Genomic DNA, 27318 nt, shown 5'->3' on the forward strand with positions numbered 1-27318 from the left:
TCATCCTCAAGATTGGGCGTTGTGGGAACTAAATACGTAAATAGGTTAGAGAGCACATACTACTGAGTGTTGTTTCTGGGCTGCCAGCTCCACATTGTTGATTAATTTTAATTTCACCCCTAGAAAGTGTTCAGTAACTTGAAGGAACCTCCAGTCTCTGAGGTATTTTACGCTTATGAAGACTGGACCCATCTTGTCCATAAGAGTGGTCCCACCCATCAGAGCATTGTGCAACTATTTAGCATGTGATTTCCAGCAAGTTCCAGCTCAAAGGCAAGCCCATATTTTAGGTTTTGAGCAGCCCATTCTTTGCTCATCCAGCTGTGTGTGGAAATCATGAGTTTGCTTAGATCAGAGCTTGCTTTTGGCCCAGACCTTTGCATTAAGTACAAAAGGCAAAAAAAACGTGAGCTCAGAGACTTTCATAGTGGGGCCTAGGAGGGAAATGCTTGAGTGCAGCCTCTGCTCCAGGAGGGACAGATGAGCCCATCCCAGGAGAAACAGAAAAAAGCTGAGGTTCCCATCCAAACACTGCTGTTTCCCAAACTACAGAGGTGCTGGAGCAGCAAACCCCCTCACAGATACCCCAGAATGGCCCCACACTCTGTGTCATGGCCAGTGGCCACAAGGCTCCCAAATGATGCCCATTCCCTGCAAGCTGGGGAGGAGCTCCAACGATGCCCTTCTGCATCTCCTCTGCATCCCCACAGCTCTGCAGGCCCCCAAAAACGTGACCCCTCTCCTGCACATGAAAAGGGCTCAACAGGCTCCTCACGTGGTGCTCTCTTTGAGGTCAACAATCTCTACCCTCTCCAGGAACCAGCTGGGGCTAGCACCAGAGTTATCGTGGCGGATCCTCAGCTTCTTCAGCTCGCCCAGGTCAATGGCTTTGATGGTGAACACGTCTACCTGCACAGGAGGCAACAGGCAAATGGCTGTGTTTCCAGGAAAGAAGGAAAGAAAGGCGGTAAATGGACAAGGGTAATCTTTTTCGCCATTAGAAAAATAGCTGTTTGTTAAGTTGTCTCTGTGCTCTTTGTGTGGGTGTACAAAAATAGCTACAGAGCTCTGAGGTGTCCCATTAGCACTCATGTTTGGCTCCTGCAAGGCAGTAATAGCCTTGGAGCTGCTCAGCCTTTCACTCCCCTCTTTACCTCATCCCAGTTTCAGCTTCCTGTAAGATTAACTCCTCTCTGCTAAATATCATTCCTTTCAGGCTTAGTATTTTCCCACAGATTGGACCTGGAACAGGGCAAAAACCATGTTGACTCCATCGAAATTCTCCTGCACACCTTTGTGTAGAATCTTAGAATATCCAGAGTTGGAAGGGATCCACAAGGATCACTGAGCCCAACTCCTGGCTCTGCACGGGATAGCCTCAAAATACAGCCCATATGCTTTATTTCAAACATTTCAGAATTTCCTAATTTTGTCACTTACCACAACCAAGAGGATCATTTATTAAGTGTGTTAGTGTGACAGGATGGTCCTTGTTATAATAACAGTTTAAACATTTTAATGTGATTAATATGTTGGTAGACTTTGGGTTTGTACTCCCAAGAGTAAGGAGCATTACATTTGCAACTTGGAGCTCTTCCCACTGAATGAAGAACCATGTGCAGGTTGTAGTTTCACCAGTGCCAAGCTCATAAATCACAGCTAACAGCTTATTTAACAACCTTAGGGCTTTTTTTTTTTTTTTTTTTTTTTTTTTTTTTTTTTTTTTTTTTGTGGTTGCAAGTTTTCCACAGCTGCTTTTTGTTTCTATAATTTTTTTGTTCTTCTGAAATATTCCTTGAAAAACTCCTGGCTATAACAGTAGCTTGTTAATTGTTCATAAACTTTTTATAGTAAATACTCAACATACAAGAAATGATCTTTAATTGGATTAGATTATAACGTAATTACAGCACACTGTGCAGTAATGCTTTTATTCCCTGGCTGGTTGGGCAGAATGTTTAGAATAGTATTTCCATCTAAATATCTACATGCTTGAACTGCCCCAAAAATACCCTCCAATATTAATTTAATGTTTGTAAGTTTTAAGTATTCCTGAAAGGAAGCATTATTACCAGAATGCTTACAGGAAGCAGAAGCAGAAAGTGGCTCCAACATGGAATTGGTGTTCAGCTTATTATTCAAATGAATCTCCCCTGGAAAATGTTTTGAGGCATTTCGCTTTACACGCTATATTTCACAAATAAAACACGTTTGAAAGAAGTGAGAAGAAGCTGTATTGAGCAGCCAGCACGTCAACTGAGAGACGCCTGCCAGCCTCCTCCTCGCTTGAGTGAGTGGAGTTCATGCATTACCTGTCCTTTCTCAAACTTGTTGAGGTTATTTGACCTTTTCAGCTGGCGCTCACCCGTGTCTCCTCTTTCCATGCCATAGATGCTCAAGAAGACATTAGCATCTGTCCCAGCCCCCCACACAGTCCCAGTGAGAACGTGGACTTCATACGTATTTTCTGCAAGTAAAGTTGCAAAGGCAGGTCAGAGGAGCCCCAGAAATGGCCAGATTTCATCAAAACCATGGCTCACTGTGGAACCCCTGAAATGCCAGCACAGAAAGAGCTTGCCTGGAGTTTGTTGGCATCTTTCCTAAAGCATGAGCAGCTCTGTCTTCCTCCAGCCCCTCTCCTGGGCCATATTAACAGTTACATCTTGCTAAGCTCTCAGCCACAGTGGTAACATCTGGGACTCTTGATCCAAGTGTCCCAGACAACCTTTGGTGAATCCTATATCTATATCTATATCTATATCTATATCTATATCTATATCTATATCTATATCTATATCTATATCTATATCTATCTAATCTATATCTATATCTATATCTATATCTATATCTATATCTATATCTATATCTATCTATCTATATCTATATCTATATCTATATCTATATCTATATCTATATCTATATCTATCTATATCTAATCTATATCTATATCTATATCTATATCTATATCTATATCTATATCTATATCTATATCTATATCTATATCTAATATATCTAATATATATCTAATATATATCTAATATATATCTAATATATATCTAATATATATCTATATCTATATTTATATCTATATCTATATCTATATCATCTATATCTATATCTATATCTATATCTATATCTATATCTATATCTATATTTATTTCTATACAGAGATACAGATATAGATACAGATATAGATATAGATAGACAGATATAGATAGATATATATAGATATGACTTATATATATCCTATATATATTTAGGATATTCCAGTTTCAAGCTGTCTCCTCCATGCTCTGTTTAGTTTCTATGCTTCATCCTCTTCCTGCCCAGCCTGATCTCACACACACACAAACATTCCCTCTGGTATTTACCCTCCAGCTCAGATTCTTCAGGCACCAGCTCCACCACCAGCTCCTTATCCCCTTCATCCTTAGCCAGCCAGCGATGTGCCACAAACGTATAGACATCCATTCCTTCCTCCTCCTTGGTCTCCTCTTCTTCCTCCTCATCAGACTTCTTTTTCTTCTTGTTTTTATCAGGCTCCTTTGTTTTCGTGGCCAGGCGCTTCAGCGTGACGCTTTCCAGGAACCAGCCGTCCCCAATGCCTGTCCCGTCGTGGCCTATCCGAATCTTATAAATCTTGCCAACATCTGCAGCTTCTCTCTGCCACCAAGGGAAAGCCAGCACCCAGGGGGATAGAAGACAATATCAATTTCATAAAGCGCATTCTTAAAAATGAGAAGCACGGCCTCTATCACACAAAATATCTAAGCATGGATAAGAACAATTTCTTGAAGCAAGTTTACATTTATTTTTTCCTTTTCTGCTTTACTATTTCACACTTTCCATTGCCAAATCTGTACTGAACGGATTAAGCTGAAGATGTTCAGAGCAGCTATGGTGAGGAGAGGAGCTAAATCCATATTTATTTGGCTCCCTACTTCCTCATTGCTCTCCTTACCTATTGTCTCTCTGTTGTCACTAAAGATGAATATATGATAATATCACACCAGGTTTTTACAGATTCTCAGTGTATGAGGCATTTTGAAAATTAATAATAAGCTGCCTTTCATACTCATCACAGGATATGAACCCAGCAAGAAGAAAAATGGTGTAGTGAAAAGGCAGTTAACTCCTATAACCTGATCTCTGACACAGGCCGTGGGTTTGGAGTGCCCTTCTCCTTCCTCCTCATCTGGAAAATTAGAGAAGTGTTTTCTCACTTTGCTGGTGAGCAGAGAGGGTACAGTCATCAGTGGTTACAGAGCTCCAGTGGCAGAAGGCTGATCAGTAAGGAGATTTACATCCCTCCAGCCAGCACAGCAGGCACAAAACCTTCTTGGTTTAGATTATCTGTCCGGATTATACCTAATGAAGCTGGATAGAAGATTTTACTCCACACAATCCTTCAACAACCCATGGCTTGTTTCTGATGATTGCTTATGCTGTTATGCAGTGTTTATGCTATAAAACTTGCAAACATTTGCTTCAGGCTGAAATCCGGCACTTGGCGTGTAGGGTTTTAGTCTAGAAGCGTTTCGTAGATTAAAACAAAATCAATTGCACACAAGATGCTTATCAAAAAAGTAAAATTGATCCTGCTGTCCTGACATAAAGAATATATCTTTCCTTACATGGCTTTACCCTTAGATTTACTGTAATCATCCTGCATGCCTTGTCCATGACTGATGGCATTTCCTATTATCATGTAGCTCACAGAATCTTATTTTTGCCAGTGTCTTTTTGTAAACACTCATATAGTGAAAAAGATAGAGGATCTGTTTATTAATGCTCCAGAGCTTCTGCCTTGTGTGCTCATAAAAAATATCACAGAAATGGGCATAATTTTCAAATCTGGCAATAAATATCAGAGAGAGGATATAAGCAAAGCTATGTAAACAGAACACTGTACATATGGCTTTATTATAAATCTGATATTGACTAATAGCTCTTACTCATAAATTTTAGAAAGTTTATTTCCTTCAAAATCAGAGAAACCTAATCTTAAAATTATAGAGAGTTTTGAAAAAGCAAACATTTATAAGGAACTAGTAATTTCAAATGCCCCAAAACTCATTAAAAATAGATAAACATCAGTAACTCCGTTTGGTAAAACAAGAGAATGAGGCAGGAGGAGGTGAACTGAGCTCAAAAATACACAGTACAACACTGGTAAAGCTGTGGATAAAGGCACCTCCATTTGGCCACTGGGAGCTGGAAGAATATCCCAGTCTTGATGATTCAGGGGAACATCAGCAGTTAGCTCCAAGCTGAACTGCTGAGATGGATCCAACCTCTGTGTGACTGCAAATTCATAAGAAGACAGACACTGCTGTGCCAAGTCTTGTGTGTGAGCAGAAGTGACAGATGTGCTTAAATCCTGCTTCCACCTGGAATCTGCTTCACTGTCCAGATGTTGGTCTCTCCTTCAGTACAGAGGACTTGGCTCTGATGTGTCCTGGCAGAGCATCCTGTCTTTGCTCTGATCCCACATCAGGGCAAGGGCTAAGACCCCAAAACATGGGCAGAAACCCCAAGCTAACAAGGCAGAAAAGGACACTGGTCCCAAAGGGAGAGGATGCCTGACCACACTCACTGTGCAGCCTCACTAGCCCAGGACACCTTTCTGCATGACCCAAGTCCTGGCTCACCCCCTGAGTTATCTTGGAGGCTTCTCACCCCTCCAAACACTCCCTTTGCTGCTGGGCTGCTCAGACAGAGATGTGGGCTGTGCAGCATGAGCCTGAATTCTGACCATGCTGATGCCTGAGGACTGAGCTGTGCACACTGAGAGCCAGGGCTGTGCAGTGCCTGCTGGAACAGTGTTACAGGCACTGTAAAATCCATGAGGCACTCACACGTTCACAGGAGTTACAGCTGCAAACCTCTGCAGGGCTGATGTCTGAACCCATAGTTAATGGTGTGTGTGAACACAGGCAAACCTGGGATTCCTTATATTCTCAGACAAATGTGTTTTCCCCCCGGCTACACAATGAGAATTGCTAATAAGATGTGGTCAGGCCCAAAGTTTAAAGACTTTTGAGATCCTTTTGAAAGTAAAATAAACAAATACTGCTGTTGGATCATAAATTTCAATGACACCTTTGCTAGTAGATGCTCAGAAGATGTAAGTCTCTCCACAAAACACAAAACCCCATAAAGAATTAAAAAGCTTTCCAAAACTATGGACAGAGGACAGTCCTGAGTATCCAGAGACAGATACTGTCAGACCTGCAATTTTCTTGAAAAGGTTTTTTTGTTTGTTTGTTTGTTTGTTTTTGGGGTTTTTGTTGTTTTTTGTTTTGTTTGTTTGTTTTGTTTTGGGGTTTTTTTGTGTATGGTTGGGCCAGTTACTCTATTGAACTCTCAACTTTGGCTGATCATTCCCTTCCCCTCTGAGGAGTGGCAGTGACTGCCTTCATCATACCTTGAAGATATCTGTGGCTCCCCTTTCAAAGTTGTTGGATCTGTTTTCTAGGATCATCAGCTCCGTTTTGCCAGTCTCACCATAAATCTGCATGAAGACTTTGGCGTTGGTGCCTGCGGCTCGCACGTCTCCAGTGACTACAGACACCTCATAGTTTATCACTAGTCCAAAAATAAAGCAATTAAATCAGCAGAGAAACCCAGATAACAACATTCCCGGGGGCTCAGGTTTGAAATTAAATTACCTTGTCTTAACAAATGTCCGTGTAGCCGACCATTTGGTCTTATCCAAACTAAATGTGAGATAACAGAACCCTTCACTGAGGACTAACCTAATAGTTTTCCTTTTACAAGTATTAGCCCGTATCAGAGGGGTGCAAAACAGAGCCTTAAAAGGGAATTTTGTTTCAGTACTAACTATAGAGTGGTTGAATGATCTCCTCAGTACAGTACAAGGGAGGGAGTTATCCTCAGTACAGTACAAGGGAGGGAGTTACAGGGAGAAGGGGAAAGCATTCTTTCTCAGGATCTGACAGCAAATTTTAACTGTAGCCTTAAAAGAAAAGGAGTCTACTGATAAAAGTCAAGTAGCCAGTAGGGATTTGGCACTTATTTATCAAACAGCTTCTCCTTTCCAGGAAACAGGGTAATAAAGACAGGATGGGACATGTGCTGGTGCACAAAGAGAAAAAAGGACTGGGGCAGATAAATGTAGAAAAAAGAAGAACCCACTGATACTGCAGTGTAGAAGCACATTGTCTTGTGCTGTGTTGTGCTGCCCAGGATGTAAATTTTTCATATGGTCTCAGGAAATAGAGATGAAAATCTCTGTAATGTTTTTCCAACTCTTTCAGAAAAAATGAGGAGAATATTTACTTTCCTCACCAATACAAGCTCATAGGAATGGTGACTCTTTTGTTTGAGTGTCTGAGACAGTGGTGACCTGAAGAGCAATACATATTATATTTTATATTTAGCAATAAAGAAGCACGTGTTCTCTTACATTTCTCAATAGGCAAAATCTCACTTGGGTAGACCTCCACCTCCACCCTGCCATCAGCCTCATCCTTGTCCAGCCATCGGTTGCAGGGGAACATGTACTGCCTTCCCTGGACTGGGACTGTGATCTGGACACTGGCCAGGAACCAGCCAGACCTCAGGCCCACGTTATCGTGCCCGATCAGGATTCGGTTGATCTTTGAAAAAAGCAGACAAAATCACAGAGGGGCAGGGAAAAACCCAACACAACAGGATTTGTGGAATGTAAAACAGCCTCCTTACCCTGGTGTTCTTCCCCAGTTGTAAATAATGTGTAAAGGTATTTTAGACTTAAAACATGCACAATTTAGCATGCACAATAGATTACTGGTGTAAAATCCATGTAAAGCGTGTCTCTTAATATCCAGTGTTAATATCAAAGGTTCTTTCATCACCTTCAACGTGGAGTGTTATTTTGATCCTGAATTCAGACACTTGCACAAAATACAGATCCACCTGCAATTAGTTCTTACCTTTCCAATATCCCTCATATCTAGAGTAAACTCATCCACTCGACCACGTTCAAAATAATTGCCTAGATCATTATCAGAGACTAAGAGAGGCTCTTTGCTGGAGTCTGCTTTTTCACCGTAGAGCTTGATGAAAACTCTGGAATCTGAGCTGGCACCAGGGATATCTCCTGTCTTCACACTGATGTGGTAACTGACATCTGGAGCAAGATTGATGCACAAAACAAGGACTCGTGAGTGGCATTTTGCCCAGCCAGGCAACGGGCTTCAAACAAATTTTAGGGGAGGAAGGCTCCAGATACAGACACAAAAAGGGCTTTGCCCTCCTTTCATGCATCCAGCATCAGGGCCATGCTGGAGAAGCTGTCACACCTTGGAGTTATTCACCAAAAAATAAGAAATCCAAAAGGTACACTGCAAGCATAAAATATTCTGTATGCCTCCCTCTCACTCTTAGATGATTATCCAAGCCATAAAAATGAACTTAGGCAAATGGGATTATTTCACAGTTTTTATACTTACAATTTAATTCAATAACTTTAGCCTTCTTCTTTTTTTTTTTTTTTTTTTTTTTTTTTTTTACTTTTTAAATTTTTTTTAACAAAACACCCTGCACTATGCAAGCACCATTTTCTAAAGAAAATGGTAGCATTGGAGCCCTGATTCTCTAGAAAAGGACAATATAATATTTTTTTGTGATTTTCTTCAGAGAATGCAGTTGTTTGATGGAATTTATTCTACTAAAACAGTGGCAATTCAAGATCCTTCAGATAAAGATATACAAGAAAGCAGTTCTCAAACAAATCACAACTTTAAAATTCGATGTTTCTTTCTGCATATATAATGCTGCAATTATGTTCTTATATGCAAATTATTCTCATTCATAAGCTAGAATTTTAGAGTCAGAGGCATTTCTCTCAGCCTGACCTGCTGCAGCTTCTTGCATAAGAATGACAAAAACACCCAGTAGATTTACTGGGAACTGACAAGAATTATTAAGAAGAATAAAGCAAATAAACACACTCATGTACAACTCAAACCCAGACCTTCTTTTTTCCAAGCTAAACTCACTTTTTAGCAATGGTGACTCCCCAGCAGGCACTAATTCTCGGACAATCTGACCATCATCCTCATTTTTGTCAAGCCATCTGGTTTACAAACAGAAGTAAGTTATCTTTGAATAATTAGCACCTGTTAGACCTTTCAAAATCTATGTTGGCTTCACACATAGCCCATATCCATACTACAGTCAATAAGATATTTTTGGAGGGCTCTGTATCTCTGTTACATTAGCAGGGACTTGACCAGACCATACGGCAGCCGCATTTTAAATCTCCATTTTTCCAAGAAGAGGGATTGTGAGAGCTCTGCTCACAGTAGATAAGCATCTGATGTGATGTCCATCTGTCTGAAAAGCACAAACTCCACAACCACAAGTTATTCCTGTGAACAGGCAGTCTTAGTGTCTTGAAAGCATTGACCTTCATTGACCAGAAGGACTTGCAGCCTCTGCTGCTAAAGGGAGGGGATGAATTATGTTATTCCCATTTTCAGGGCTGGGAATGTGCAGGCAGCTGGCATCAGCATAAAGGAAGGATCTGCAATGTTTCTCAACACTAAAGATCCAACTAGACTAATTAAGAAGAGGAGCTGGGCACAAAGCAAACTGTAGCATGACCTCAAGGGAAAAAAATCTGAAAGGAAAATCATAGAATCACTGGATGGTTTGGGTTGGAAGGGACTCTAAAACCATCCAGTGCTACCCCCTGCCATGGCAGGGACACCTTCCACTATCCCAGGCTGCTCCAAGTCCCATCCAGCCTGGCTTTGAATATTCCCAGGACTGGGGCAGCCACAGCTGCTCTGGGCACCCTGTGCCAGGACATCACCACCCTGATAGTAAAGAATTTCTTCTTAATATCTAATGTCTCTTCCCTCCTTCAGCTTAAGATCATTTCTGCCTTATCCTACTACTACATGCCTTATACTTCTACTACTTTCCAAAATCCCCTCCTCAGTCCCCCCTCCAAAAGTCCCCTCCCAAAACAGAGGGGAGTTAATTGCTAACCTGGCAACCTTCACAGCTGCTCCTTCAGCCTCAGGGGTGAAGGATTTACAGCCTCAACCCCACCATGTGCCCTACAGCAACCATGGCATGACAGGAGCCAGAGGTTTCTCGCTTTCCTGTCAAACCCAGACTGCTGCAGCACTCAGTATATTCCTGTAGGCATCTGCTTAGGGTCAGGTTTCCCACAGTGGTGCTGTGAGAGCAGGAGAAGTTCTCAAAATGTCCATTGTTCCCAGGTACACATCTATCTGCAGCAGCGCCTTTTGCAGCTAAAAATACAGTTTCAAACCAGCAGGGGCGAGAAAAGGACGAATGAGCATTCTCTGGAGGGTCATGCAGAGATTTAAATGGCTTCAGGACGAGAAGGAGTAATAACAAATCCCCAGAAACTGTTTATTTTAAAGGTGGCCACGCTGGACCACAGCAGACCTGCTTCTGCACAAACACATGCAGCCCTTGTGTCCTGTGAGCTTCCCACAGTGTCACTGTGACACACACTCTGTCCTTGGCTGACCCGTGTGCCAAAAAGGAGGGGAGCTCACTTCCCACCAAAGTTTCCGTCTTTGACTTTGACAGTGAGTCAGCACATATGGAAACCAGAAAATGACCCTTCAGAACCAGGATTTGGGGACATGAACAAAGAAAGCTGCTGAATGCTGGATCAAACCTAAGGTACCTTGCTGGTAAAAAGCCAGCACAGCTCAAAGTCATCACCTGTTGGACAAGATATTTTGGAAGACCCAGGATGGTACATATCCACTTCATCCATCTGAAGGAATATTACATTTTCAATCTTGTCCCCTCTCCTCCCACCCAGAGGAAAACAATAAGCACAAGGAAACCATGCGAAAAAAAAAAAAAAAAAAAAAAAAAAAGAAAAAAAGAAAAAAAGAAAAAAACCAACAACACCAGGAAAGAAATCCAAACATGAGCTAGAGCCAGCCAGTCCTGGAAGCATGAGCAGCAATGTTCTCATGCAAAACAGGAATCCCACACAGACATCTTCAGCCCCAGCTTCCCTCTAAGCTTTGGGAGGCTGTGGGGTATGCACTCTACCCAAATTCCTCCCTTTGTCTCAGTGAAGCAGGTGGCCTCATGCAGGTGGGCTTGGCCAGGGCTAAAAGCTCAGGTGGTCAGCATGAAGATGAAGAACACATGAACATGTGGTGATCACACCAGCACCATGTGATATCTGAGGTGGCGATGTGCTTCATCAGAGGCTGAGGGATGTAGTGGGATAGTGGAGCAGAAAAATCTGTGGGGAAGACCATGAAACTGATGACAAGAATTGAGCAGGGGTGGATTGCAATAAGATCATGCTAAGACATCATGTTGTCTTAAGAAAGGAAGCCCTTATTCATATTTTGGGGCTGGGGTGGGATGGGGTTATTTTACCTGTTAAAACTGGTCCTTAATACCTTTGTCTTATGCAGTTCTTGATGCTGGGTCAGGACTCACATCCTTGGACAGGGATCCAATGGCTATCCCAAAAGTCAAGATGCTTCTGTGTGCACGGGTGATAACTGGGAGGACCCACAAAATTCAAGCCTGGATTTCACCACCCCAGGACCACTGAGCTCAACATGGACTTCAGGAAGGAAGAAGCTCACAAGGTAGACACACTTCTCTCCTCCTTCTGTTTTTTTTTGTGCCCTGCAAGATGCTGTTTCTGCTGCCAGTGGACACGCTGCTGTGTTCTGTCACCTTTGCCATTGGTGACATTTTGGGGGTATCTGGGATAAATCTGAGTGAATCTCTCCTGTGCTGAGGTGGCAGGATAAAAATACTTCCCACAAGAAACAGATTTCTGTGTGCAGCACAGCAAATGCTAACAGTTTCAGCAGTGAGGGCAGAGGAGAAAAGTGAATCAGAAAAGCAGGACACACCCTGAGATAAAGAAATTCCCTCTAATAGTGCTGGTAGATAGTGATGGCAAGAGAAGGAGCATATCTTGGGTGGGAGGAGGAAGAGGAGGTTTATCAGCAGAAGTGGCTTTAAAGCTCCTTGTGCTGTTTCAGCCAAGAGAACAGCCAGGAGTGGCAGAAGCAGTATTTTCTTGAGAAGATTAGTGGCAGAGGAAATATTTGGATAAGCAATGCCACTGCATCCCTTCCTTTCATTACATATGCATCAATATCCTAATTTCACTTCAGTGTAATTCCAACATCATATCACTGAGCAGCAGATTGAAACCAGGGGTTTATAGTCTTACCTCAAACACAAATTGACACATCTGGCTGCAGAAAATGGAATATTTCAGTGCAGGGCCACCATATCCCTAGTACAAAAGGCATGTCAAAATCCTTTATTTTATCAGAACCTCTATATGATTTCAGTGAATGTAATTCACCTGCCACAGTGGATTTTGCAAGGGTGTAGCCTTGTCCTGTGTCACATCCTTGGTTTTAAAGAGATGCTTTATGACCAATATAACTCAAAGAGGACAGAAATATGACATGAAAGCCACTTCAGAATTTCTAGAGGATCAGAGAATCAGGTGGCCACTGGAAAAAATACAATATGACATCATATATAGCATTTGAAACCCAGCCTGAGTGCAGTTAGAATGATTGGCACATCCATTAGATTCAGAGGCACATATGTATTTCTGTGTGCCTTTAAATATAACCTATACACAGAAATGTGTAAAAAAAGATAGACATTTCAGTTTATTTTTAGGCAAGAAAAGGAAGATTCTCTGGCTCCTTTGTGTGATGAACATTTTTTGGCATTTAATTGAGTAAATGTTCTTTCTCAGGAGTCTCCTAGTGCATCATCCAATGCATGGTCTGTTGTTCTTCAGAGAATTAACAATGTTCCCTTATGCTTGTGCTGGAGAAAAATTAGGATGGTGGGGGCCATATGCTTAGGAAAAAAATTTAATGACATATCACTGAAGATTTCAGTGGAGTTGTAATGATTTATAGCATGTAAAATTCTATCCTATCACGAACTCACGACTTTGTCTGATTGAAAATTCATTTCTGTCTGGGATATAAATATTATAAAAAATAGGCAGTTTTAGAGAGTGTCAGCTAGTCCATTCCTGGACTTCCAGAGAGCTTTGAGGAGAAAATTGCATCAGAAGAACTCAGTTCTGATCTTCAAAAAAGTTTGGCTTTATTTCTTGGGCAAAAGTTGAACTCCCTTAATTTTGAGCTTTGCAGCTAGTATTCATCATCCCATGCCTAAACCACATCAGGTATTACAAGGTATAAACTGTTCAGTGATGCCACTGAATGATTCAGCATTCAGTTCCTAAAAGCATGGATATTATAATGCTGTGTGGTTGTAAGGAATAGTACTGCATCTAGGTGATGTACTAGTAATTCTGCAAATAACACTTGGGGAAGTAACTTGCATTTACTTCTTGCAAGCACGGATCAAATGACCCCTTTAAAAATCACTGACTCTCAGCCAACTGTTTAAAGAGTTGAAAGCACAGGCCTGGGAGTCGTTATTTCTCAATGCTCTTCCTGAATCTGACACAAACTCACAATTAATTCACTTAGCTTCCCTTTATCTTTGTTAGCTCCCTTGTACAACAAAGACAGCTCTTCTTACAGAGCTCTTGTGGTTACTAAGTGATAGATGATCCCATGGAGTCACAGAAAAGATTTCAAACTAAAAGGCAAAACAGAGTCATATATATAAATATGTAAATAACAAGAACAGAGAGACTTCAACAAGTTCTGCAGTGAAGACTATAAGGGTATGTTAAGGATATCAGCTAGAGAGGAGGCTGGTTGGCAGCTTTTTGATGGAGTGTGTTGCAGCCTGGTCGGCTGTGGAGCTTTCTGCACAGGTGAGATGTGTTTCTGCTGGAAGGCATTTTGTCCCCTAGCTGTCTCAAGGAGCAGCTGAGTGTCACAGGGTCAATGGAGCAACTTTCAGTATGAACCCAGCAGCAAAAGCTGTTTTCTCCAGACTCTGCAATTGTGCTGAATGGAACTGAAGTTCATCAAGTCTTGGAGACAAAGGCAATGAGAAAAGCATGTCCACTGGCTAAGCAGAAAGAGACTCTTCCCTGGTGTGCCCCTTGGATGGAGTCTCTAACTAACCTCACTTGCATGGACAAATCTTGGATGAATCCTTTCCCCGCCTCCTGCCCCTGAAGCGGCAGGTGAAGCAAGGCTCCCTGAGCTCCCACCAAAGCTGTCCTTGGCCCACAGGAGTGGAGAGGAACACCCCAACGCTGCAGGCCAGGGAGGTGCCTGTCCCTCACTGGAGGATGCAGTGGGTGAGCACCTTGGCCCTCAGATCTCCGCGGAGCCCATGACGACACCCGTACACTGCGATGGTGCCTCAGCCTCTGCGAGACACGGGCACCAAAGGGATGGAGGGAGCACTGTCCCTGTGCTTGGAGGCGATCAGTCATGTCACCCTCCCAGTCTGAGAGGAAAGAGATAATGCTGGCACAAGGACAGCAAATAAAAGCCACTAGAGCGACGCTGGTACCGCTCGGGAAAAGAGACATTGAGAAAGATAAGAAGAGTGGAATTCCATCGCTGGTCACATCAAGGTGCACCATGAATATTTTGGGGATAAGGTCTTGGGTTTTTCTCTCTGTTCTTTTAGCATCCCTGGTTTGAGGGGAATGCCCACTGATGTTCCTGATCCACAGGTGCAAACTGAAGGGGAAGGGGGTCTCTCTGAGCACTCCAAATTCCTGCACCCAGTGCAGCAGTCACATGGGGACACAATTCAAAAAGGAAATCTCCAAAGTGAGCCAGCTGCTCTGTGCAGTTAGACACAGAAATATCTCTGAGGAGTCTGAGCAAAACTGCCCTTCACATGGACACTTCATGTCCGAGGAAAAACCTGTCTAGCTTGCTTAGCTTAACTCAGTGAAACATATGGTTGTTAAATATGGATAAAAGGCAGCAATGACCATGTTTGCTCTTTGAGAAGGGAGAGACTGGCTTGCTTTTCACAACCAAGATGACATCTTATCTGCTGCTCCATGCTCTCTCCAACCTGAATTTGCTCTCTGATGTGATGGGGCTTTAGCAATGCCAAGAGGCTGGGGGCTGGCTCCTGGTTTGTATTTTGCTCCCCTCATTATATGGAGTTCTTTCAAGAGACAAGGAGCCAGCTTAGAGGCTTTACCTTTGTCTTCAATTTTAAAATAATTGTGTTTGAATTTTAGAATTCCACTTGTCCCTGGGAAATGATTTTTTTAGAATAGGTACTTATATTGTTAAAGGGAGCTCACTGGATGGAGCTCATTGAATGTTGGACATTCTGAGAGGGTAAATGGGACTTCACTGGAGTTAATTTTTAATATTTTCACTCAGTTCTCTCTAGTTTGTGCTGCAGAGTTGAGGCAGACCCCAGTTAGTGCCAGCACAGGTCATGCATTTGTTCCCCACAGCAGCCTCAGTACAGCACATTTCTTTCGGCCACTTGATTGTGTAGGGAAGGGTAGACTGCACTTAAAACCCACCCACAGGGTGGGTCAGAGCCCTCTGCCCTGCCACTATCTCTGTCTGCATGATGTGCATTTCCCCTCATGCAAGGAGCTCTCCACATGGCAGCATAATAATTTTGCATGCTCCCAACACAAAAATAACATCCCATTGCTCCCAGAAAGATGGGATGTGCATGTGAGGGACCAGCACCTCGTAACATGCAGTAACACCAGCAGGTTGCAGAGTTGTTTCTGCAGCAGGCAGTTCAGTGACACTTGGTGTGGTACTGGAAGGTTTAATTTTGTCTTTTGGAAATTCTCTGCATTACTGAGGAGCTCACAATCCAGATTGCTGGTCATTTGGTAAGGGGAGTTAGCTGTATCTTAAACCTCCCAAAACACACTCTTTGCTTTCAGGCTTAGCAAAAAATAAATGAACAAATGAATAAATAAAAAGGATTAAGCTGTGCTCAGAAAATTCCAGTCACGGACCAACAACTAGGCTCTTCAAATTCTGGCAAATGCAGAGACAGAGACTTAATTTGCAAGCATTGTTTCCAGTACCTGTAGCAGGGGAATTCCACAGCCTCACTTTCTGGCTGTCCTTCTTCCCTCACTATCACTTTGGCAAGGTACCAGCCACTGCTTCCTCCTTTGCCATCATGCCCTATCCTCACCCTCCTCACCTGCTTCAGCGTTACTGCTTCAATGAAGAATTCATCAGCCTTTGAGGAGGAGAATAAAAAAGGTAAGGCAATATTTCTCCTTAAAAGCAAACAAACAACTCAAATTTATTATTGCAATCAAACCAACATCATCAGCATGCTGCAAGATAATTCTTCAAAAGATGAAATCGAATGTACAAATTTACCAAAGAATAAAAAGCCTGGATATTTGTACTAGATGTGTAAGGTTAGATTTGTAAATATATGATCCACCAGCATTTTAAATCTGCCATGTCATTGCACGCCCTCCACAACTGAAAAAAAAAGAGAAGTAATTTGATTATTAAGAAATTCGTACAGAGAGGCAGGAAATCCAAGTTCAAACCCCTGCTCAGATATAAGCTTTCTGAGAAGTCAGAAGCAGGTTACTTCAGACCAAATCTGCAGAGGTGTTTGGAGACACAGTTCAAAGTCACTACACTGTGTTAAAGTCAGACAGCATTGACTACCCAGCACAATTTTACCCCATTTAATTTCCTGGCATGCCAGTATGGGCAGGGCTGCACAGGGTTATTTCCCCATGAGTTGGTGTGAACCAAACACAGCAGATAAAAACCCTCAATACTCCACAAGAGACATGGATTTAATGTCTTTTTTTTTTTTTTCTTTTTTTTTTTTTTTTTTTACCCTGGAAATAGGCTCAAATAACCAACCTACAGATTATCCCAAGGGATGATGCCCTCAAGTGGAGGGTCCTGTTACCCAAGAGCTGACTGGCACCAACATTCCCTGATGGATGAGGGAAGGGAAATGCATGAAGAGAGTGAGTTACACCTCTGGGAAACAGGCCAGGCAAAAATATCTGTGGCCCACGTACAGAGGCACACTCATGGCACATGCATGGTAATAGTGGGTGTAAAAACACAGCATATCTGCAGTGTATAGCCCAACATGGAGACATGACTGCTGTGTTGCCATCTGGATGAGATTTTTTGGTTGTTCTTCATCTCCCAAAAGCACTCAGAGTGGTAGCACACATCCAGCTAGCTCTCAGGAAGCTTGGTGGCTTGGCAGTATTTACAATTTATTAAAACTATAATAGTTATATCATTCAGGACTCCAAACTGACCTTCGGAATGGAGACAGCATTTTGCCACTGCTTCAAGTGTTAATGGTGGGCTTACATATGCCAATGCTACTTACACACTCAAAACTGCTGAACTGGGGATTTAAGGCATAGAAGCCTCCCTTACTCAGTCCAAGTCAATGTAATTTAATTCATTAGTCCTGATGCTCACCTTACTTATTAAAGGCTGATATAAATTAATGAGTAAGTAACTAACTGGAACCACGACAGGGCAAACACCAAATTTAGAGGCATCTTTAAATCTCACTTTCTACACAGGCTGTTAGTTTGCATCTGCAGGCAAACTTTTAAAGTTAAATTGGTAATCAAGGTACTATTGGTTTAAGTGGCTGCAGATTAGAGACCGTTCTGACTTAGCAACATTTCTTTTTAGCAGGATATCTGAGTTAATCAGTGTAGATATACTCATTCAGCCTCTTGAATATATGAGCTCTAAGTTTGTCAGGATCAATTTCTAAACAACTTCCCATTCATTCACCAGCTTTCAGCTCCATGTGCCAGGAGAGCAGTTTTCACTAATAGGCTCCAGTTTGGTTTATGTCATCTGCATACTGTTAATCACATCATTTGATTGCCAAAATTATTTTTCCCTTTTTATCCTCCTTCATGCAAGTTAGGCTATGACTTATTTTTGTGAGTAAATATCACAGAATCATCACAGAACCCTAGAATGATCTTGGTTGGAAGGGACCTTAAAGGGACCTGACAGGGGTAGGGACACCTTCCACTAGATCAAATGGATCCAAATCTTATCCAATCTAGACATGGACAAGGATGGAGCACCCCATAAAATAGCCATTATCTGTGTTTAAAATATTTGTATTCTCTGGAAAACAAGCATCTTTCTTTGTAACTGCAGTGAAACAGTCTTCAGCACCAAAACACAACTCATTTTGCTATCATTCTGACAAACACAGGCTTCATCAATGACAACATTCCATCCTTTATATCTTGGATCTACCTTTTAAAACTAAAATATCTATGATGTCAATGCATAAAAAAAGATGTTTGCAAAGTCCATTTATGCAAACCTATATATAATTTAGAACCAGAATGGACTCTCATTCTATATAATTGCCACGTTTCCACAGGCAGATCTTGAAAGCACAAGAAATACTTGATGAAAATTCCTTTAAAGTCTAGAAGAACTCAGTGATTTCAGTGAAGAATTGGAAATTCTGGACATTCAAAGGCAAATTCAAAGTGCTAATGCATATTTCAGAAGCCTAAATTCAATGGTCTGTTTTAAAAATGAGACCTCCTTTTATCTTCATTTTCTTTCCACTTTGAACCTTCAATCAAATAATGACATGAGAGATGGGAAATCTGCAGAGTTCTGTGATCAGATCGATTACAATTTACTAGTCTAAGTTGGACCCTAGAGATCCAAAACTGGATACATATTAAGCAGCTTGACCCTATAGATCAGATCAGCAAACTGTTTGCTGCTGATACTGCCAATGCTGCAAGGGCTTTAACTACTATTCGACTTCTTCATAATCTACAGCTCTCCAGGGAATAAGATCTGTCTTGATTTCAGTTCATTTCCACCTCCCCACATTCCAGACATGGACGGGCAAAAATATATTGAAAATCAGTTTGAAAATAAGACATAGAATTGAGTGCAGCATGGTTGAGGGAGACTGGAGGAATTATGAAGGAAACATGTTAGGCTTTGGGTACTGGCTTTCACATTAAATAAGATGTTTTGTTCTTTCTTTGCCCCAGGGAGCCAAATTTTTGCTATATTAGACAGAAGGGAAAATGCTCTTTTTCATTCTTGGTAGATTTCTTGGAAGCCTTCTTCAATCTGAAGATGCAATGTAGCTGGGGAGCAAACCAAGAGACCCTTTCAAGAGCATACATCAAGCAAGGGCACACTGTCCCCGACCCAAACCTCCCTCCAGCTGCAACCTGTTACGATGACAAGATTTATTTCTCCCCGCTTCCCTAGCCTGAGCTGGCAAGGAAACCAGCCGGGCTTACAAACACACATTAAAAAAAAAAAATTAAAAACTGATTTACAAAAAAACCACAGCACTCTTTAAAAACCTTGTGTGGAGGTGCTTACGTTGCCTTTTTCGAATTTGTTGACGGTGTTGATGCAGTTGTAGAGGACGCGCTCGCCCGTGTCGCCCTGGTCGCCGATGAGGCAGACGAAGACGTTGGCGTCCGTGCCACTGCCACTCACCGTGCCCGTGCACACTGTCACCCGGTACTTGATCACTGGGGAGACACAAATTGGTGAAACAGCCCCAGCAAGGCCCTTAGTCGCTGTTAAAATGCGCTGCATTTTTGGCAGGCTTGTAGTTAACTTCAGGCGTTGGTGTTTCCAGCTGGTACTTCTGCTGATGTGTTGACTTGTGCACTTCCATGTTGCCACGAGGAAAAAAGGCGGGGAAAAAGATAAAAATAGAAAGAATTGAAGCATTGAGAGAACTCATGAAAGTCCTCCAAAAAAGGATGTAATAATCCTAGCCCTTTCAAGAAAAACCTTGGGGAGTCCCCCTGTCCTGCTACCTTTCCTTCTGCCTTCCCAAAATGGCCCTGGAAGTGGGAATCTTGAAATGTGTATGAGGAAAATAAAATTTTCAGCATCCAGGCCATGGCAGGCAGAGAAGAAGAGTTAGAAAGGGACAAGGTGCTCAGAGACCTGAGGAATGGGCTCTTCATGTTGGATTTATTGGGCAAGACAGGCCCCATCCCCTTGGGACAGTTATGATCATAGAATCATAAAATCATTACATCATAAAGGTTGGAAAAGACCCCTCAAGATCATGGCTCCAAGAGTCCAAACTTTATGCAGGAGGTTGGATTATCCTGCATGTTTTCACCTCTAAGGTTATCATACGGTTTTTCTGGATGGATTTTGATCTGCCACGTTCCTGCCCTGACCATTCCCTCCTCTCTGCCCTCCCATCCCACTGGGTGAAGGATTTCCAGGAAAAATATCACAACAAGGAGACAGCCCACAGACTCCAACTTTTGGGAGAGATCCCCTTTTCTCCAGCTTGGGGAAGGGACAGGAAGCAGTCCTCCCACCCTCCCTCCAAAATCCACCTGCAAGCCCAACACGGAGGTGCTGCATCTCCCCTCTGCTCAGCACAAATTCTCCACGCAGGAAAGTGCCTGAGTGAGAGTTCAAGCTGCCCTCTCCACAGCTGATTAAAAATACATTTCAAAACAAGGTTTATTTACATTTTAATAACATCTGCAATTACAATTACTCTTCCTCTTCTGAGGAACTGCTCTACTGCATGCAGATCACCAACATCAGAACAAGAAATTTCAGAAAATGGGAGACTCAAGATCTACAGAGTGTGGGTGCTTTGGTAGAAAGATGAAAAATCCCACCGGCTACCTTGAGGTGTTCTGCTCTCCTAAATTCTCCCTCTAAGTAGATTTAATTCTTGTGACACAAGGTCAAAGCAGAAGTGGCCACTCCAGGAAGCCAGGGCAAAGTTCTGCAGCTTTCCTTAATTAAATCTCGAGTTCAATTAAAAGAATAAATAGTTTGGATTGCTCGTACATACTGAAAGCATATGCACACACCAATGTGCTGTGCAACTTACTATATATTTATACATACAGCTGCATAAATTTGCATATAACTAAATAAAACTTTAGAGCTCAAAATATGATTGTCAGATTTTAGATTGCATTTCAGCTAAGCTTGCTTTCCATGAATATTCCTCAAACCTTGCATTTGAAATTCCAAGGGAGACTGGAAAAAAAGTACAAGTTAAAAAAAACCCAAGCCCTGGAAACAGTTGTGCCATGGCCAGATCTCTCACATTTCCCACCACAGAGAAACCTGCTCAAAAAAAAAAAAAAAAAAAAATTAATAAAAGGCTGGGATTTCTCAGGCTTCATGCAGCTAACGATGCACACAGAAAATACTGCAGAGAGAAAGTGCCAGAAAGAGAAGTTAATTGAATTGCATCAGTCTGCCTGTGCATCTCTCACACAAAGAGGGTTTCTTTCTATTCAGGTCCTGAGCAAGCCTCTGCACAGAGCCCGTGGCTCTCACCTGGCATGACTTCAGTCACCAGAGATCCCTCGGCGGGGAGCTCCCGCACGATCTCATTGTCCTCTTCGTTTATATCTAGCCAGCGGCCGCAGCTGAATGAGTATTTTTCTTTTGTCAGCGTTTTCAGCAGAGTTACCTTCATTAAACCAAAACACCGCATGAGTTCAGAGGCTTAAAGGCAAAAAAGCAACGAGATCCTGACAGGTTTTTGCCAGGGAGGCAAGTGTAGGTAGCAGCAGAGAAATAAAACACATTAATAATGAGACTGTCCTGCTTCAGCACTGTAGTGATGCATGGAGGAAAGTCTGCCACAGCTGATGGCTTTTCATTCCTCCTTTCTTCAATCACTCCATGGCATTGAGGAACTTTTGAGGGATTCTGTGGCTCTGCAAATGGCTCATCACGTGCCACTCAAGGAGCAGATTGGGGATGGGGCTTGTGCTGCTGGTCCTTGCTGATGAGAATCAATGCATTGAGGAAAAAAATAAAAAAATTTGCAGGAGCTCTGAAAAGAGATCTGCGCTAGCTCCCAAAGGAGCAATGAGCAGCTCTGCAGGTGTCTGTTGAAGTGTGTAAAGCAAAGGTATGAAGGTCTGTAAAATCACAGGTGACAATGAACAAGGCAGAGAGGGATCAGCTGTTCCCTCGTCTGCCTCAAGAAATACAGGGCATCAAATGATGCCTGTGGAACAAAGTTCTAGGCAAAAAAAAAACCAAACAATCAGCCTGTGAAGTCCTTGCCAAAAGCTATTAAGGTTGCTGAAAATTTAAATGTTCAAGGGGAGGCTGGAACCTTTGAACTAATAACTGGAAAAATAAACCTGCTAAATGCTTTCTGTTTGGTAGATCAGTTTAGGAAGTAAGTGTCCAACCAGTCAAAACCTGAAAAAGTATTATAAGGAAGTATCATAAATGCTTGTCTTTTTTCTTACACTTTTAAAACCAGGACCTCATGTGAAACAAGAGAGAGGATGTTGGACTTGAGAGACTTTTGGCCTGACCAGTGTGCCTGTTTTAGGTTTTGTGATAGTAAAAGAATGCCTGACCCAACACAAAGCAAACCTGGAATGAAATGTGGGAGAACTGGAACAAAGCATCATTTAGGTTTAATCTAATTTCCTTGATGCTACAATGGGTGCACAAGTGATGGGATTCATGTGCCATGAGCCTGATGCATCCAGAAAACATCAGACTGTATATATGGACAGACTGATTTTCATAAAATCATAGAATCATTTAGGTTGAGTATGTCCTAAAAGGGTCCAACTATACATCAATTAATTTCATGCATCTTAACCAGGTTTACTTAGGCAGTTTGGACACAAGGGAACTCTAGACACCGTCTAAGTTACCTCTTGTCCTTCCTGAACATAATTTTTCTGCAGGAAAGTAAGATACCATGGGGAAATATATGGCTGTGAAGGATACAAAGATTCTTGCTCATCACCTGTGAACAAACTAATAGGGATGATTGCAGTAGCCCAAAGCCTGACCAGCAGTTTCTTTGTCATAAAAAACCCCAACCAGACACCTTCTCCCACCATATGGTGACAACAGCAGCACTTGATGCCCTCCTTCCCCTGGAGATGGGTGTTGGCAGTGGATGGTTTCACAGCTCCATGACAATGCAGGAGAGCAGGATCTGTCAAAGCACGCTAGAGAAGCCCAAGATAAAGCCCCAAATGGTAAACTGTGATTTATCAACACACTTATTTACAGATATAGAGCAAAGTGTGTGTTTTGCTAAGTGCAGAGAGTGGCAGCCAAGCTGCTCAGGAGGAGCAGGGGTGGAGTTGCTGCCCAGACAATGCAGGTGAGGGGTGACAGCATGGTAATCAATGCTGGTGGAGCAAGGGAGGTGTGAGTGAAGATGAAGCAGGTCACCCTTGTCATGTCCCACACAGCACAGGGCTGCTCTCCTCTGCACAGTCTGCATGGCCCCTCCAGCCTGCAGGAGCTCACCCCCACCACAGGGCTGTCAGCACTCCAGGGCAGGGCAATCTCTGCTGGAATCAGGGCTTCTTTTTGGTTATGGGCGTTGGAAATAAGCCAGAGAAGGAGTGGGTTTCTCTTTCTATAGAGTAGTGGTGTGTAAGAATAGGAATTTTTCTGAAGAGCAAGGAAGAAACCCCTGGTAGCAGTGAGAAGAGTGCATTGGTTGTCTGACATGGGAAGGGTGAGAAAGTGGGATTTTTACCATCAGTCTGGCTGCTGGGAGCTGCCTCTGCCCATTGCTCTCATTTCCCACACACAAAATCACACAATAATTAGGGTTGGAAAAGCCCTCCATGATCATCAAGTCCCACCATTCCCCCAGCATTGCTCAGGCCACCACTGACCCATGTCCCCAAATGCCACATCCACGTGGCTTTTAAATCCCTCCAGGGGTGGGGACTGCACCACTGCCCTGAGCAGCTGTGCCAGGGCTGGTTAACCCTTTCCATGAAGGAATTTTCCCTAATGTTCAATCTAATCCTTCCCTGGTGCAACTTTAGCCCATTTCATCTCATCCTCTGACAGGGCAGGCACCTCAGAGCACTGCACATCAAGCTCAGCTGCCAGCTGGGGAACACACTGACCCAGTTCTGGCACTGCAGACCTCTGCCACCAGCCTGGCTTCCCACTCCTACCTTCCCTTGCTGTGCCCTCACCTTATTCAGATGCCAGCCAGCAAAGGGATTTCTCTTCTCGTGCCATATCCGAAGCTTATAAAAGGTGCCAAGGTCAGGAAGCTCTATCTGCAAATGGTTAGAAAAGGTAAAATATTCATTTTTGTAAGTCAGCAAAGCACACACAGAAAGGGCACCTCTAAACATCTTGTAGGAGCTACAAGAGAGCTCAGAGAGAAGTCAAAAATACCAGCCTATTCCCTGTTTTGGGAAGAAATGCCATATCCATAGGATACAAGTAAATCATTTGCATCACCACCAAATGGAGTGACTTCTCCACAATTTTAGAAGGATCAACAGAGAAAAAAATCTCATACTGATGATTTTTTGCCTGGGATTGAAGTGAAAGCCCTGGAAAACAACATCCAGCCAAATCCACCACTTGCAGAAGATTCATACCATGAATTTGTCAGTCTGTCCAGTTTCAAAGTTGTCTGAATTGTTGTCTAGCTTCATCTCATCTGACTTCCCTTTGTCTCCATAAATCTGGAAGAAGATGGTGGCATCTGTTCCTGCATTTTTAATGTCACTTGTCCAGATCCATAGAGACCAGGGGTTTTCTAGAAAGAAAGGTTAAAGATATTTGTTTTAATAATTTTTATAGGGTGACCTGGTGAAAAACATAATTATCATTGTTTGCCCTGGTAAGTAGAGAGTGTAGGATGAAGAAAGACAAAGACCTTTCATCCTTTTCTGCACAAACATGATCAGCTGCTGCATGATGAGCAGGAATACAATTCTGAGACTCCATTTTAAAGAAAATGAGTCAAACATAAACAACCTCTTTTCAGGTGAACCATATTCTCTTGTTATACTTTACCAACAGGGTAATGCAGGGGTGTGTCTCAACCCTGTAGTTGCAGTTTGCTTGTCAAATACTACAACTCAAGCTTCAAAAACCATAAAGTCAGGGAAATACTCATCTTCCCTTTTGTCAGTGAGAAGGAGTCTCCAGTTACTTGTGCATAGTGCAATGCAGCTCCAGGTAGCTCCTAAAAACTTGTCTGCTCTGTCTGCAGCAAGAAGGAATAGGACACAGACATGTTGAGATAATGAGCCTCCAGAGGCTGGATTAATTATCCCAAAAATGCTCCTTGCAGAGCAGGCTGTCTCAAAGCCCACCCAGGTATCCATCCCTAGTGAGGCCGCATCATATGGGACAAACACGCTCAGGGCAGTGAGAAGGTATTTTCCAAAAGGTTTTAAATTATTTAAATGCCTAAATTTGACATGACTTCAGTTAACACCTTTTTTTATACTACATGACATACCCTAAGATTGTGGCCAACCTGCAAGATTTTTATCTCAGTTCTTCATCCAACATTTTAACCAGCAGTCCAGTCCACCTGCAGCAACTTTACGTGGGTTTTCATACCAGAATATCGTTGCATCTATAAAAGTGACATTATTTCCTCTAAAGAGCCCCTTATCTGCCAGCCTTATTGACTACAATATGTGTCACTTCTGCAGGCCTTGCAGCACCTGCAGGAGAAGGAACAGCCTTCTTTCCTCACTCAGACATCAGCTGAATTATTAACAAATCTTAATGAGAGAATTGCTAACCCTTTCAGTAGGCCTGAGCCCACACCAGCACAGCTTGACCTTCAGAGCCCAGAATGGAATATAAAAATATGATGGCATGCATATAAATTAGATTTTTACTGGCCTGCTCAGTGTTTGACTGTATAAAAAAGAGACAAGAACTGCTGGGAAAAAAAAAAAAAAAAAGAGGGGAAGAGGGATCTCTCAGAAAAAGTTTTGCCCCTGTTTTAATAATATACAAAATGTTCATGACCACTCCTCTCTGAAAGGCACCAGCAAGTTTTAGGTGAGCAGAAATGAAGCAAAGTCTGAGGATGGCATGTGATGGAGAAGCCTGTTCTCCCTGGGGAAAGCTGCAAGTGCAGTTCAGACACCAGACTGCTCTCATCTGTCTGGTGTGGCCTCCCTGACCTCTGGCTGGGGGAAAGGAGGGGTGAAGTGTGCAGGGAGGGGGAAATGGGACCTTGTACCTGGATTAAAAGCTGATAGAGGGCTGCCAGGGAGAAACCACACCAGGGGAGATGTGGCTGAGGTGGGGCTGCAGCAGCTGGAGGAGGCCAGGCATGTCCCCAAATACCCATCATCATCCTCCCAGGTCTGGCTGGGAGAATCTCCAGGTTCCCATCCTTTCACATCCTGGTGTCCAGGCACTTTGGAAATTCTCAGAGCCAGGGCAAATATTCCCCAGGGCTCAAACACCAGGGAGGACAAGACCTGGCACAACAGTTTCCAGGATAACATTCAAGATAAGGAGAGGAGGGAATAAAAAAAAGAATAAAAAAGAATAAAAAAAAAAAAACCACAGAATAAACACAAGCTGCATATGGAGCTGCAATCTGCTGCGGGAGCAGCTTCTGGATGCTGTGCTGGGAGCACATTTCACCATGGATACCCCCAGTGAGGTTCAGCCCAGCTTTGATCATCTCCACAGAAAGGGACAGACCTGTATGCACAGGGAGATAGGCAAGATGACATAATAGGTCTTTTCTAACTCCGAGTCTTACACTTGTATAATCTGGCAGCTAAAGGTCACAGATTTCTCAAGGCTAATGCTCTCTGTCTATCTCCTGCACTGCAGCAGTGAGGGAATTAGCCTGTCAATAACAATCAGGGTTGATAATAGGGGGTTAAAGGTTGCAGATGCTTCAGCTAAATGGACCGTGCTGGAGGTGCAGTGTGGTTACAACACTGACTAACATTTAGATAAAGCTTATTCAAATGACCTGCTGTTTAAGCAGGAGCCCACCCGAAGCACTCTCGGATTAAACTGAGTCTATTACCCTAATTAAAATATTCTGTTTACACATGTGTTTGGCTCGGTGCAAAACCAGGCTGCAGTGTGAGGGGATGGATGAACATGCAGTTCTCCCAGCAAACGTGTGCCATTGCCTCCCTCTAGAGAAAAGGCTCCACATCCAGCACACCCTGCTCGGGAGGCACGTTTAGCTGCTGGACAGGGCTAACACCTGTTATTTCTCTGAGGAAATAAAAACAGGTGAAGCCAGCAGGAAGAGTTGTGTTTTATTTCCCATTCCCCCTCCCCTCCCCGACCAAAGTTTGTCTCCTTATTATATATTTTTTTCCATCTAGAACAGGGAAACTTTGCTTCTGTAGTGATGAGCAAAGTAGACTGGCTTGTCTGCAAAGGTAAGATGATGTCTGAGGCAGCCCTGAGTCCAGTGGGCCTTATAGAAATGAGTGTAATTCTTCAAAATATTGTAGGAGTTTAATTTTATACTCCCCTACAGCAGTATTTTCAAAGCTGAAACCCATGCCCCAGCATATGAAGGATGTGGAGCTGCTGCAGCCAGTGCAGAGGAGGCACGGAGATGCTGCAGGGCTGGAGCCCCTCT

The 27318-nt window shown here is 42.8% G+C and overlaps 1 protein-coding gene across 1 annotated transcript in view; it reads right to left on the bottom strand.

Moving 5' to 3' along the window:
* The window catches only part of LOXHD1 (lipoxygenase homology PLAT domains 1), a 133605-nt gene that overhangs the window by 70506 nt on the left and 35781 nt on the right, over nucleotides 1-27318 (bottom strand). Inside the window, 12 exon segments of the mRNA XM_056514604.1 lie at nucleotides 776-909; nucleotides 2313-2467; nucleotides 3372-3663; nucleotides 6428-6588; nucleotides 7430-7622; nucleotides 7938-8134; nucleotides 9006-9082; nucleotides 15977-16137; nucleotides 19296-19450; nucleotides 21255-21390; nucleotides 23906-23992; nucleotides 24323-24483. Coding sequence (XP_056370579.1) covers nucleotides 776-909; nucleotides 2313-2467; nucleotides 3372-3663; nucleotides 6428-6588; nucleotides 7430-7622; nucleotides 7938-8134; nucleotides 9006-9082; nucleotides 15977-16137; nucleotides 19296-19450; nucleotides 21255-21390; nucleotides 23906-23992; nucleotides 24323-24483 — 1909 coding nt within the window.

Source organism: Oenanthe melanoleuca, chromosome Z (genome assembly GCF_029582105.1).
Source record: "Oenanthe melanoleuca isolate GR-GAL-2019-014 chromosome Z, OMel1.0, whole genome shotgun sequence".
Classification (NCBI taxonomy): domain Eukaryota; kingdom Metazoa; phylum Chordata; class Aves; order Passeriformes; family Muscicapidae; genus Oenanthe; species Oenanthe melanoleuca.